General features: G+C 44.4%; 1 protein-coding gene across 1 annotated transcript in view; it reads left to right on the forward strand.

Moving 5' to 3' along the window:
• The window catches only part of LOC114006833 (ERC protein 2), a 262,788-nt gene that overhangs the window by 54,017 nt on the left and 193,718 nt on the right, over positions 1–15,053 (forward strand). Inside the window, exon 4 of the mRNA XM_027769782.1 lies at positions 12,141–12,275. Within this exon, the coding sequence (XP_027625583.1) occupies positions 12,141–12,275 (135 nt within the window). The remainder of the gene's footprint in view (positions 1–12,140; positions 12,276–15,053) is intronic.

Raw genomic sequence — 15,053 nt, forward strand, 5'->3', positions numbered from 1 at the left:
CATAGGTTGCATGCACTCATCAGAGAGAGACAGTGAGAGGGAGAGTGAGAAATCACCCCTCGGGGATTGGTCATGCTGCCATCCCTTCTTCATCCTCTTCTTGGGATTTTGGGTATGCATGCCCATGCGCCCAGTGCGAGTTCCGAGACTCGAACCATGATCAGCCATGTTAGAGTCAAGTGCCTTAATCACTATGCCACCTGCTGGCTCCAAACAAGTCTATTTGAATGGCAGGAGCACAAATAACCAGAATTCTTCCTTGAACAGGTAACTAAGAGTAGTTCTTAAAAAATGTACCCATTCAATGAGTTTAATCAGCTGTGTTGGAGAAAGAAAATGGCATCATTCAGCACACGGGACCTCTCCAGATGAATTTAGATAGGAATTACGGCCTTCCTAGAAACTAAATTTCTGTCCAATTCACAGACCCACAAGTTCTGTGCCTCCTCTTGTTTGGGAGTGGGTTATCACAGGAGGAGAGGTGGCGGTTATGGATTAGTTTTCTGTGTGCACCATGGGGAAGGCCAGCTTGGAGGAGCCTGCCAGGGGACTTGCAAATGATATGCCTGTCGTCTTAGTGCCTCGCTGGGGGGCTCCATGAGGCCTCTGTCCTGAGTGGAATATGTGACTCAGACTCTCCTTCTGAGCAGAGCTAAATCATTCCTGGTCAGGGTCGTTCAGAGAATCCCATATAAAGCTAGGAAGGGTACTGAAATCCAAACAGAGAGGGAGACAGCACAGTGGCCAACTCAGTGAGATAAACGCCCAAAGGAATGCTTCAGAGATTGGGCGTTCAGTACTCTCACTGCCATTTCTCTCCCTCCATTTGTTTGCCAGTGATTGGAAACTGCTAATGAGTGTGTTTACATTTTCTGCCGTTGTCTTACCAAGTGTGAGACCAGCTGGGAAGAGGGACGTGTTCTCTGTCCGAAGCCCAGTGCTCTCTCCCTCTGCCTTTCTCTCACTCTCTGGCTGCCAGGCCCCCTTCATTCTGCCAACCCTCTCCTCGCTGTCTCATCACTGCTCCCCTGGCGCTGGAGCTGTGCTCAGCACTGGCCAGCAGCCCGCCACATGTTTGGCATTGCTCACGCGGTCCCTTCTCTCCCCTTTCGCTGTCATTTGTTTTGTTTTGAAATGGGTGAGGTACAAAGAAGGTCTTAGGTCTAGTCAGCTCGCAAACCAGGAGAAGGCCTGGGTTACACAGGCCCCCACCTCTGCCGGAGGTCAAGCCTCCTGCAGGAGGAAGTCCTCTGTCTGCTGACAGTTCCACAGGGTGTGTTCCTTCCTTCTAAGCTGCTCTGAATTTCTGCTCTGGGTCCACAGAGCCAATCCATTCTCTCTCACTGCACTTTTCCCTTCTGAAGATGGTGTCTCAAGTGTGGGTCCTGTTGAGCACCAGCTTCCTGGTGCTTCATGTATCCTAAGATGTGATTTTTCTGCATCTTCTCTTTGACATGCTGTTACCAGGTATTCTAATATGTTTTTCAAGTAAACACAACCCTTGGAGACTCCACCCGCTCCCTATGTACCATCATGCCCTGGGGGCGCAGGGGGCAGGGAGCAAGGGCAGGGGCAGTGCTGTCTAGACTCCCTAGGTTCCCTCCTGGGGGTGCTGCTGGGTTCCCAAATCTCAAGTTTTCCTAGAAGAGTAATTCACACTGTTAGGTTTCTAATCCACTGGAAATTCTGGTAAGCCATACTTGGAGGTGGTTTGTTTTTGTTATTTTTCTTTTTGTTTTTCTTTTTAATTCATTAGTTGGGGAAATGATTTGGTGATGACTGTACTGTCTAATAAATAGTTGTCAGATTATGAATGGAGTGGAGAAGATCTTGACTTCCTGTGCCAGCAAGCCCTATAACAAGTTTCTCTTTTCGCCCTGCTTTTCTTTGCTTTGCTTTTCTTTTTCTTTTTCTTTACTTTTCTTTTCTTCTAGTCTTCTCTCTTCTGAACTTATTCACCTGTCTCTCTCTCCTTCCTTCGTTGCTGCACCCTTTTGCTCTCCCTTCCTTCTTTTTTTCCCTTTCCTTTCCTTTTTCCCCTTCTCTCCCTCCTTTTTCCTTTCCTTCCCAGACTCTTTCATCCTCTCCTTCCTGTGTTTCTCCTTTTCTCCTTTATTTTTTTCTTTTTCTTTTGGCTAAAAAAAAAAATGGTATTTGAGTTTGAAGCCCATATTCTAGAGAAGCTCTACCAGACTATGCACAGAATGCTTCCACCGTTTTGTAGAAGAGTCTGGGTTTTCTGCAGAGCCCCTCTATTGACTCTCTGAGTTGAAACAGTTTAGACTCCACATAAAATATGCGTTGTTTACCTAGGCTCTTCATGCTCTGCATACTGTTACAGCCCTTGAAGAGCTTGTCAGTGACAAGTAAGATAAATGAATGAAGAGGACTCTACAAGTGTTTAAAAGCTAAGTATAGCATATGCTGCTCACTACTTAATTAAACAGACCTGTGCTTAACTAAGTAACTTTGTGGTGGAAACTTCTAGAGCTGCCTCCCTCCCGCCAACTCCCCCACCCACAGTGGTGCTCAGGATGTTAGAAATTCCTTGGTCGTCTGCAGTTGCTAATGTGGCAATCTAGATTCAAAACCTTCTCATTGGTTGAAGCGTTAAAACTTAGCGTGGATCGGAACCAGCAGTTGGCATAATGGCTATGTCTCTGAACTCCCATGTAGTTGACTGCAGTTTGAGTCCCGGACCCGGTGGCTTAAACTCATGCTGGGTGCATGGACGTGTGTGTCCGAGATCCCAAGAGGAGAAAAGAGGAGAAGGGATTGAGGCGTGGCCATCCCCCCTGGTGGGTGATTTCTCGCTTTCTGTCTCTCTGTCTCTCTCTGGTGAGCACACACGCCCTATAGCAAAAACGTCTCAAAAAAAAAAAAAAGCAAAAAAATAACTCAGCTTGGATTGTGGATGATGACTTTTTTTTTTTTTTTGGAGAGGTTTTTGCTATAGGGCGCGTGCGCTCGCCAGACAGACAGAGAGACAGAAAGCGAGAAATCACCCCCCAGATGGGATGGTCACGCCGCAATCCCTTCTCCTCCATTCTCCTCTTGGGATCTTGGGCACGCACGCACACGCGCCCGGCGTGAGTTTTAAGCCACCGGGTCCAGGACACGAACCGCGGTCGACTATGTGGGAGTCCAGTGACATAGCCATTACGCTAACTGCTGGTTCCCGATGATGACTTTTGAAATTATATTATCATTGGTCATTCCCATGGACTCCTTTGGGAGCCAATCAAGACTTTATGTGAGTTTCATTATTTTCAGAGAGAACTTTAAAAATCAAAAATGAACTGCTTCTCTTTAAAGCTCTGATGGGAGTCAGTGTTCAAAGTCAGAGCCCTGTTCCACACCAATCTTGATTTTCCATTGTTATTGTTACTGTCTTTCTTTTTAAGAAGGGGACAGTCCTTGTTGATCTGAGCAGTAAGGCATAGTGGTTATGTAGAAGGCTCTGGAATTAATTCCAAATCTACCAGTGGTTTGTGGGTAGATAAGTTTCTCAGTCTAAGCCTCAATCTTTTCATCTTGAAAGTGGGAACAACAGACTCTACCTTGGATAATTGAGCAGATTTTTTTTTTTTTAAGAGAGAGATTTTTGCTATAGGGCACATGTGCTTGCCAGAGACGGAGAGAGAAAGTGAGAAATAACCTTGCACAGGGGTAGGGGGGGTCATTGCCCTGCTGCCATCTCCTCATCTCCATTTTCCTCTCAGGATTTCGGGCAAGCATGCACATGCACCTAGTGTGAATTTCAAGCCACTGGGTTGGGGACTCGAAGCATGGCCAGCCATATAGGAGTCTAGCGTCCCAAGTACTATGCCACATGCTGGCCTCCGGGGCAGATGCTTTGTATAGCTCTGGACTCTCATGGGTTTCTACTCCCATGATGGAAGCTCTCAGATTGTGAGTACAGGCTCAGTGACTGTGGCAAAGTGGGTAATGCAAGAGCCCTGCATTGTTGGGAGCCAGATGGTGACCTCAGCTTTGGATGCCCACATCGGCCTGAAGAAACACTGAGTGCAAACATGGGTGCCCAAGAGTCTGAGGAGCTGGAGGACTGGGGAGAGGAGATCACCATGTGACAAGGCCATGCTAAAGATGCTTCTGTCCTCTTTTCCCTCCTTCCTTTCTCTCTCTCCTTCTTGCATAGGAATGCACATGCCATCATGAAATTAAAATGAAATAAAATAGGTTTCCAATCCTGCCCCCACTACCCAGCCTATATCTCAGGGTCCATGTGACTAAATAGTTGAGATAATGCCAGCAAAATGCTGTGTTTTTTGTTTGGGTTTAAAAGATTTTCTGCCATAGGGCAGGTACACTTGGCAAAGACAAGTGTGAGTTTCACAGGTCTGGGACTCGAACCACAGTGAGTCATGTGCAGAAGTCCAGCACCTTAATGACCATACTGCCTGCTAGCCCCCAGCCCAGTGCTGGCATAGAGCATGGGCTAGCTAAGCATCAGTTATTTCTACTGATAGCAACAGGTGGCTCCATCTCAGCGTCAGTTTTCTTTCTGCCACTTTAAGGACGCTGCTCTCCACAGTATGAGCGGAATATATGAAGCTGTTGCTTTGTAAGTATTTTTCCCCCTTGGGCAGCACTGGCTGGTTCCTAAGCCCTCACTTGCCCATTTTATAGATGTAAGAACTGAGGTTCTGGAAATGAGATTCAATCTCAATCTTAAGGTGAATGTTTGGCAGGAGCATAATTAATCCCAGGCAGATATTCCTTCCCTAAGGAAGGTGAAAGTTCCATGAAACTAGATGATAATAAACCTCAAGAAGTCTCCATAGAAGAAACCCAGTAGTCACAGATATGCTAGTCCCATGCAAAAACTAGGTACAGACTTGCTAGTCATTCTGCAGGATTTTAGCTGGGATTCCTGCAGAACCAGACCCCAGGATGAGGAGTCGATGCAGGTAGTTTACGCAGCAGGTGTTCTGAAGAAGCGTGATAAAAGAATGGTGAGATAGGGAAGAGAAAAAGGCCATCTAAGGGCACATTCATGGCCAGGTTCCTGCTATAGTCAACCATGGGTCCTACTTCTGGGCACCTACTGATGGATTCTGGGTCACACCAGAGCTTTGTCCCACTAAGTGACTGGGAGGCTGGCCATTTACCCGTCACCTCCCTCTCTTGCAGATTGCGCATTGTTCCAGGGGCATGAGCTCCTCAGTATTTCTGGTCCACCTGTTCCCTAACCATGTCTGCACTTCTAACTCTGTGGAAGATCTCAGGCAGATGGACATGCGAGGGCTTCAGGTGACAAGATGGCAACACAGCTAACACTGAAATCCACCTCCCCCCCCCAAAACTGCGGGTGACCTCCAGAATGAAAGGAGCAGAAATTAGAGGGACACTGACATTCTCTGAAATGATTAAACATGAAATAAAGTAAAACTACTTAGTAAGTAGGTAAAAAACAAAAAACAAAACAGCAGCCAAACCCTCACGGAGGCCTGATTTTCTGTCTGTAAGTGTGGACCCAGGAGGTACCTTTAACGAAGCTGGAGTTGGGAGAGAAAGTCTCGTCAGTGTCTTGTTCTGTTGCAGGCAGGTGGCAGGAAGGTCAGACCAGCCAAGTCGGCTGGGCAGACCAGACCACTTCTCAAGGCAGGATTGATGCTGTCACAGTGGGTCATGGAGATATTTGTAAATACGAAGATGCCAAGAATCAGGCTTATTTTCCCAGAGATGTCACAATTTGACATGTGCAAACTGTGTCTGTGGCAGTCTTAAATTTCTTCCAGAATGTTCCGCATTGATAAGTTCTTTTGAGAAATATCATGGTGAATTATCATCTCCAGTGTGTTTCCTGCTCTTCTCACACCCAATAAAGGACGGAAGAAACACCACCACCACCACACACACACACGCACACCCCTCATCTTGGGTTGCAGTTCACCTCATTGACCAGTTTTCCTCTCAAGGACCAGTTCACTGTGGAATCTTTCTCAACCCACTCTTCCTTGTACCCACGCCCAAGCCAACTTTCAGATCTTAGCTCAAGGGGCATCTGAGTCTCATTTGATCCCCCTACTTGGAGCTGGAGGGGTTCTCTCCTGCCTTGACATCCATTTAACCTATTCCCTTTTTTTTCTCTTCCCATGCTGTGTTATTGTCAGTTCGCTCATTCCTCATGGGTAATCATCTTTGCTTTGCCCTTTGCAAACCTTACCCCTGACCTGGACCCTTACCCTCATATCCCTACCTTAGGACTCTGGTGCCAGAAACCTGTTTTGACTTGCGTTCTTCCACTCACTAGCTGATTAAAGTTAGGGGATTAGTTTCCTCTTCTGTGTGACTCTTGTGCAAAAGCAAGAATTCAGTGGGAGCACATTGGCCAAATGCTTAGCCCAGCACATAATTATTCTTGTCATCATCAAAGTTGTGGATGTTCTGTAAGTGTTAAATGAAGTTCAGTTGCAGTGTCCACAATAGAAGCCTTTGCATCACTGATCTTTTTTTTTAATTTTTTTTTAGATTTTTGCCATAAAGTACATGTGCTCGCTAAAGAGAGACAGAGAGAGGGAAAGTGAAGAAATCACGTGCCATGGGGGATGGCTATGCTGCAATTCCTTCTCCATTCTCCTCTTGGATTTTGGACACACATGCATGCACGCGCACACACATGTGCATACACACACACACACATGCACCCAGCGTGAGTTTCAAGTGGAGGGGTCTGGAACCCAAACCATGGTCAGCCATGTGGGAATCCAGCACTTTAGCCACCATGCCACCTATTGGCGCCTACTTCTTACTTTCATAAAGTTCCTTAGTGCAGTGCATTCTTCTAACATTCCCTCATTCTCCTGCTTCATTTTGTCCTCCCATTGTGATCTGAGCATTGAAACCCGGATTCCACATAATTAAGATTCATTGCAGTGAGAAGCTCATGCATTGTTCAGGAAAATCCCTCCCTTCCTCACTGTCCAGTTGTCGTCTGGTTTCCTCATCTTTTATTTGGAGACAAGAACTATTCATGTTGCTCTGATTAGGCAGAAAAAAGACCAGGAGAACAGTTCTGGAACATTTTGGATTTCCCTGGTGGGAAAAGAGAGAAAAGAACACCTGATAGAAGAAAAGCGTAATTGCTATTGTACAGTATTATCTTCATATCCCATAGCAACAAATCTTATTATATATTTTTTCTTATTTAAACCATATTCATGAAGGTTTTATTGCTAACTTGATCCAGATGACTGATCAAAGCATAGTTCATTATTGCCACCTTGCTAAAATATTTTTAAAGGCAGTTTTAATATTACACTTCTATAGCTACATATTGCCATTAAGCTATTGAATCTATTACTAGTCAATCAAGCATTTTCATTTTGTTTCAAGAGCTCCTTGGATAAGCTCTTCAGAAATGTTAAAAGATATGGAGTATCTGGCACCTTTTCACAGCTGGTGTTCATCAGGGATTTCACTTGACGAATAAAGCTTGTTTTCTATAATTGACTTTCGGTACTGGCGAAAGTCTTTCAAAGATCTCTGCTTTTCCACAGGCCAAGGGACAGTAAGGAAATGAACCTGAAATACCCCAGGATGCCTTATTTTTAGGGACATAATCAAGAAGACAGTGGATTAGTTCACTGAGTCCAACTACTAGGGAATGGAGTTCTTTCCAAAGACCAATTCAACTTCCTTAACAGCTCCAAACCTATGCATTTATCGTGCACTCCCCACTCTCTCCAGAGTAATAACAACAAACAAAAACCAAAGCACAACAGCAAATGTCAAATGATCACATTGAGTTAAATCCTCAATTGGTTCATCGTAGACTCTCCTTGGGGATTTCTCCCTCTCATTTGTTCCAGAGTAGCCTGCGCCCTCTCCATCCCTTCGTTTGTACATTTGTTTCATACACACTTACTGGCTGATCATCCACCAGGTGTACCCACCTACACACCAGGTAGCGAATGCAAGAGTGCTGCCCTCAAGTGCGTTTCACCCTGGTGATAAAGTCAAGCAACCAAATAACTACTGTAGTGGAAGGGGCTTTGTGGAGTGGACAGAGGATTCTGTAGAAAGTCTGAGGTTGCTGGGAACATTATGACATGTATTTTCTGTTCTTCTATGCGACAGTGTGTCATGACTTTGCCAACAAGCCAATACTCAAAGAGCACTTAGTCCTTCGTGAAGTGGGTTTAAGGGACTTGTGTTTCTAGCCACGATGGTGTTGAAGCTAAGACCAGAAGAATCAGTGGGTATAACTCAGATTTCAGAGATAGAGGATAAAGGACATGCCAGAATCGGAGACAGCATGTCCCAAGGCTGAGGACAGGGTGAGAGGTGAGGCTGGAGAGGGAAGCAGCAGTCACCTGGCAAGGGACTTGCACACATGCTGGGGATCCAGGCTCTTTGCCTGAAGTCAATGAGGAGTCTCCAAAGAACTTGTATCAGGAAATCTGTCAGGAGGCAGCGACCTGGAGAAATAGGGGGTGTCTGGAAGAAAGAGCAAGTAGAAAATGAAATCTGATTAGCCTTGTCTCGGCAGCCATGACATAATACAGTAAAAGGAATAAAACCCAGTTAGATGAAGACGGAAGTGTCAGATCAGCAGTTTGGTAGACGCTGCCTTCAGCCAATGGTTCAATGCGTCTCTGAGTTTCCAACTAGTGTACTGTGGAAGGACATTGCTGCCCATCTCCATGTTGGTCTTCCTGGGGTTTTGGTTATGAGTGCCTAGGATGTTTTTAACAGCTTTAGAGTGGGCACCTCGTCTATCTGACGGCTACAGGGATATGAACTGTGACTCATGAGATCACCTAGACAAATAATATCCTTGTTCTAATCTTTATAACTTTCTACAGTTGTTCATCTATTGACCATTAGGGAGTATTATTCATGACTTCCTGCCCTTCCAGACTATTCTTTGTGTGTTAGGAAATCAATATAATTGGGTGAAGATGAGGGTAGATCGTGCAGGGTTTTGTTGTGGTGGTTTCTTAGTTTTGTTCCCATTTCCCAGAAAAGATGGATTTATTTTCAATTTGCCAGTTAAAACAGGATTGGCCAAATTGCTTTACAGAAAAGAATACTAGCAACCAGCCTGTAAGAAATCGGTCACAGTTTAGAGGACATGTTACAAGCAAGATAAATAAAAATGGTCTAGGGTATCAGACCAAACTCTAATTTTTCATCTCTGTTTCACACTCTTCTCTTCCAGCCCAGACTAATCAAAAGAAGCCTCTTCCGCTCACAATTGCTCTGTGTACATTTCTCCCAGATCTGGTATTCACATGAACAATGTGGTTTATTTATATTTCAGCACCAAATTGGAAAGATGACATCATTCATTTACAGTCTTTATCCCATGACATGTCTACTCTCCAACACCTCATTTCAGCAGACACATTTAGGACTGCATAGAGCATCTTGTTTAGCTTGTACATTCTTTTATGGGATACAGTTCAAAGGTAGGGAACTTTAGGCTTGTCGCTGGTAAGAAAATAATCTCATAAAATCACAGGAGCTTCCCCAAAGGAGGAGGGCATTACGATGTTTACAAAAGCAGAGTTATTATTTGTTCATTTAGACTCCATCGCTCATTTCTAGGCGAGTCCCTTCCTTCATGACCATAGCAGATCTTACGGCTCCCTTCAGGCCCTCCGAATTCAATTTAGGAGATACAATTCCAGATTTATTAGTTCATGAGTTCAAAAGTACAGGCTCCTGACAATACTGGAATTTTAGGTGTGAGCGCTGAATCTCAGAATCTCATGTCCAAGGGCTGACGGACCAAGGGGAAGCCCAGAGCTTGGTCTGCCACAGCTCCCCTGACCTGCTCTTTCTCACCAGACACAACTCGTCCACTGGGTCCTCTGACACTTTAAGTGGACAAGGGAAGAGTGGAAATGCTATCCAGCTGCCAAAGGTTGCCTGAGATTTTTTTTTTTTATTTAATTTTTAAGTGGATCTTTTCCTCCATTTTTATTGTTTTCCTCCATCTACATGTAGTTTTTTACTTCCACTCTGGGGCCTTTCGGAGTGTGTACACATTTTTAAAACTGGATTGAGTAAATCATGAGACATCTTCTGGCAGGTTGAATTGGGATGTGAGGTGTTTCCAAAACTGAACAGAACCAAAGCATTTATGGGAGAGTTATTTCTGCCTGTATAGCTATTTGCCTTTTCTGCTAGCAATGGGGCCAGGGGAAAAAAAAAAAACAAAAAAAAACAGAGGTTGGGAAATGGAAGACCCAGCTAAACATCCATGTTCCATGTCAAAACAGAGACTCCAGGTTCTTAAGTCTATACCTTAGTTTTCTAGTTGCCAAATAAGGTTAGGAATAATTTCTCCTGGGAAAGTTTTCAAAATAAGTTCGCTTGCATGTAAAAAATACTATCTGAATGGACTATGTTAGTTACAGAATTCCTTTTATTATCAGAGTATTGTTGATATTACATAAATCAAACTCCAACTGGTTAGAGGCTCAGTCCTTGATTCCTGGCTCTCTCCGGATGCTGACATCTTATGGTCATCTTGAGCTACCAACAGAATTGTTAAGGCAACTCATGACATGCCCCCAACTCTCAGTGGCCATCCCTGCTACAAACAGGCGTGCAACTGGTCTCTAGGATGGCGGCACCCCTCCAGGTCATGCTCCCTCATTCTTTCAGTCACTCATTACTTCAGCAAGTATTTTGTCTCTACCTCCGCTGGGCCCTGTGCTAAATTCTGGGGAGAAGCAGATGAAAGAAATAGCCTCGAGGCCTCTGGACAGATGGACGGATAAATCTATGGTGGCAGAAGATGGTAAGCAGGAAGCACATGTCACCCAGCCTCAAAGGAGAATTCTCTAGAGAGAATGCAAGAAGGCTTCAAAAAGTCCATTAAAAATGTGTGTTATGGAAAAATCTATGCATGAATTTCAAGTTTTTTTTGGAGAGAGGGGGACACCAAAATAAACTCATACCTGAATTCCACTTTCCAAAGACGTTTGAAGTGCCCTCAGTGTCTCATTAACCAGACATTGAAGTCAAAGGTGAAGAAAGAAGGCCAGGGAACCATCACAGGCAAAAGAAGGAGAAAACTCATATAGCAAATAACAACGGCAGCAATAACAGTAATGAACTGCCAGCTCATTAGGTACCAGGTTCTGGACTGACACTTGAAGTCTATCATATCATTTGCTCCTTATCTTAGCCCCAGGAAGGGAGATACTATTATTACTCGTATTTCTAGAGTTGAGAAAATTGAGGTTTATAAATAATCAGCTTTCTTAAAACCACATAACCAGCAGAAGTAGGGCAGGACTTGAATCCAGGCAGTTCTATTTCCAAACCCATACTTGTTGCCTCGGCACTGCCTGGCTTTCTGGGCTAGATAGTCTTTTTTTCTGCCTTTTTCCATGGTCTCTAGGCATTTTTCTAGATTCTGGGACCCTGTTAGGTCAATTCACTATTGGTCAGTTTCTTGCCCTGCATAAGAAAACAATACAGTTCTATGGCCCTGGGGGTTTAACTAGGACACCTGGTTGCTTCGTGTGATGAACATCATGAGGTGTCAGTTTGATGGTCAATTCTTTTTCCATGGACTTGGCACCTTTTGCACAGTTCCCTAGGAACAGGATCATTAAAATGTCCATAGGGAGCCCTTTTCCAAGGAGTTATCATAGCAAGAAACCATCTCCATCAGTATTTTGCATTTGCAGCTTTTGAGTGGATTCCTCTGCCTTGTCTTGTGGGACCATCGTTTGTCTATAGTTCTGTCTCCACCCAGTCCTTTCCCATCTTTTCAGCCAGGGCTTCCTTCTGGCTTGCTCTAGAGTGTAGGATGTGATTGTTGGCACTTTGTGATTGCAAGCTTACTCTAGAACTCTGTGGTTGCTTGATGGTATAAAGCAAAGTACCTTAGGCTATGTCCATTTTTCCCCCTTTGAAACCATAAGGTACATTGACAGTTACCGATGTAACATAATAGCTTCAAGGATGCAACAAAGCCTCTTTGACCCGAGCTAATGGCGGGCTTTCTTAATAAGCTTTGATTTGCCTAAAAACATGAACACTTCTGAATTAGGAACAAAGGGAGCCCTCTAGGTGCTGTGATTATGCCCTGAGTCTCTTCGACTGGTCTTCTGGCTCCTGATGGACTCTCCTCTGGTTTTTGTTCTGCACAGACCCAGAATAGGATGAAGCTGATGGCAGACAACTACGATGAAGACCATCACCATTACCACCACCACCACCATCATCACCACCATCGATCTCCTGGGAGGTCGCAACATTCCAATCACAGGCCCTCTCCGGACCAGGTCAGTTTCATTGCCGCTTACCTCCAGGACCCCTTTTACCCTTTGGATATTTTAAGATAAAATAAATAAGCCTCAAGAAATAATAAACAGCATAAAGTGATACGTTCTTTGAACTGAAACTAATAGCTTTGGTATTTATTTCCATCACTCAAGGAATCTAAATGTTTTCCTTTCTCCTTCCTCTTTAAGGTTTTGTCTTTTCTTGTTTATGTTATGCATTTTCTTTCCTCCCCTCCTTTCTTCTTTCATAGATATGGAGTCCGTTGCTGGCTCAGTATCTAGTGGTGGCTTACTTTGGAATGTCTCTTTCGTAGTTGTAAGAGAAAACACTTAGTTTCCATGAGCTTGGCAAACTGAGAAGCCTTGAGTGTGCCGAGCACTTTTCTAGAAAACTCCTTAGCGATGCAAATTAATGGTGGGGTAAAACAACAAGAAGAGAAATCTATTTTGCTGGCACGGTAGCCAGCGAAGTCAAGGAGTGTGGTTTATTTGATTTGGATCCTCTCTTCTCCCTTGACTAAGGAATCAAGTGGAAAGATAGACTGACAAAAACAAAAACCACTTGCAGTTTTCCGTGATATTTTGTACCCACCCCTGGAATGCCAAAGCTATTTATTGTGTGTAGAATGAAAATTCTCAAAGATGAATTTTGTGGAAATCGGGAAATTCAGTGTAGACAATGTCGCAGGATAATGTAGTCTATGTGAGCAATATGTCTTCCTTTATTGTACTAAGGCCTATCCTTTTGGGGAGGGGATCTTAGTGTAACTTACGCAATGTCAGCAGGGGTGAGGAAGAGGTCATAGAATAGAACCATCTGGATAAGTGCGAACACTTGGAAATGAGAGGGGGAGGGCTGGTTGGAATTACCTGTGGGAAGAGAGGGTTTTGTTTACTGGGGGAGGAGGTCCTTATTACACTCCTAAAACCTTTTTTTCACATGCTTGTTTCCTTTTCACCTCATGTTATTAGTATCCCAAAGGAGATGTTAAGATTCAAAGCCTCCAGGATGTTTTACCAGGAGTACAACTCCAGGGGGAGCTATTTAGATAGACCACAGCATTAGAAGTGCTTCCAAGCTCTGCAATGAGGCAGCTCCATCTTGGAAGCTCCCCAGTCCCCGGGCCAGACCCTATACCTAGAAGCATTTGCTCTGAGATCCTCTACACTGCTGAACGTGTCCACATAGGACTTCTAGATGTCTGAAGCCAAGAGCAAAAAAGACACCATTCCTGTGCTTAGTACTCACAAATGGCTCTTGATTTGGAGATTGGGAAAGTGTAGAGAGAGCTCATTTCTACATCATTATCTTACATGCATGTATTTCTGTTTTGGTTCACTCTGATTTGTTCATTTCTCACCTTCCACCACCACTGCTACCTCCCCACATTACCTAGCCCTGCACATGGCATCCTGTGAACTGGTATCTTAATCCTTGGTCCCTGCTCTTTGCTCCAGGGCATTCTCCCATGGTGGATGAGCGTGAGGGCTTATTGATGAGAAGCCTGCGATCCCCATGTTGGCTACTCCTCTGAGCCACTCATGCTAGACGGCCACCCTGGGCTTCTCCCTCAGAGAGGTAGGGACAGAGAGCATTATAAAAGCAGAAAGAAAGATTTGGAGCCAGTCAGGGGAGTGGGTCATGTGAGGACCTGCTGAGATAACAAATGAGCTTGCCTCATCACAGAAACACATATATTAATAGGCCCTGCTGGAAATGGGACACCAGATCAAGTATATCTCCCTGTGAATGCTGCTTACAACAGCTAGTCTCTTGCTGCTTTTCCAGAGATCTGTAATCTCAAACTAGAGTGTCTTGCCTACTTGGGTGACCCTCTTACATTTGTCTACTAGCATTAGAGTCAGTCAAAGGGCAGAAATCATTGCCCAGGGGTGATCCCCTTCCCAGAAGAGTTATCATTCTTTGAGGACTGGCTAAGATGTATGTTGGGAACTATACAACTTTCTCATTGCTGCTGTTAGGAGGAGGGTGATGGCCTTCCACTTTCACAACCTCCTTCTCACTAAGTAACTCAGGGACTTAGAAGTAAATGGGCCCTTTAATTTCTCCAGATGAGAAACCCTGATCCTATACTGGGCGTGAACCAACCAGAATCCTGCTGCTAGTTATTAGCTCCTTCAACTAATACTCGGAGCATGTAATCCAGGCCAGACACTATGAGGGTCTTAGAGAAAACACGATGGGCCAAGACAGTGACCTTACCTTCGAGGAGTTTGCTGTCTAGACCTAGAACAGTTGTCCAGGACATTCGATGTATAGCTCAGTTCTTTTCTAGTCATGTCAATCAGAACAAGAGAGAAAAAGGTAGCTATGATTTCATTAGAGGCCTATGACCTAGGAACTTACTCTGCAGTGGTGTTCACCATGAAAATGAAATACTTTTGACAAGAAGGATAATTTTGTGGTTTTAAAATTTTAATTAAGGCTCCCTTGCTACATTCTCTTAATTTGAGAATGAGAGAGGTACCACGGTATGAGATGAGGTTGACTCCAGTGGTGGAGATGGCTAGACCTTTGGAGCCAGATGCCATGGAGCCCACCATCCTGGCTCTAGGACAATGATGTCCTCCTCTGTGCTGGAGAGTTAGCATTTAGTACCCAACAACTTATATGTCAGCATGTGTACTGTTCAAAATTGAAGTCTTAGAATATAGTTTTAAAGGCTAGGGAGTCTTTCCCAATGGATTATAAGCCCTGCAGATGATTTTGATAGCCACGTACACTAATATGCATGCAATGGAGCTACTTCTTAGGGA

This window comes from Tupaia chinensis, unplaced genomic scaffold, assembly GCF_000334495.1.
Source record: "Tupaia chinensis unplaced genomic scaffold, TupChi_1.0 Scaffold000091_1, whole genome shotgun sequence".
In the NCBI taxonomy this organism is placed as follows: domain Eukaryota; kingdom Metazoa; phylum Chordata; class Mammalia; order Scandentia; family Tupaiidae; genus Tupaia; species Tupaia belangeri.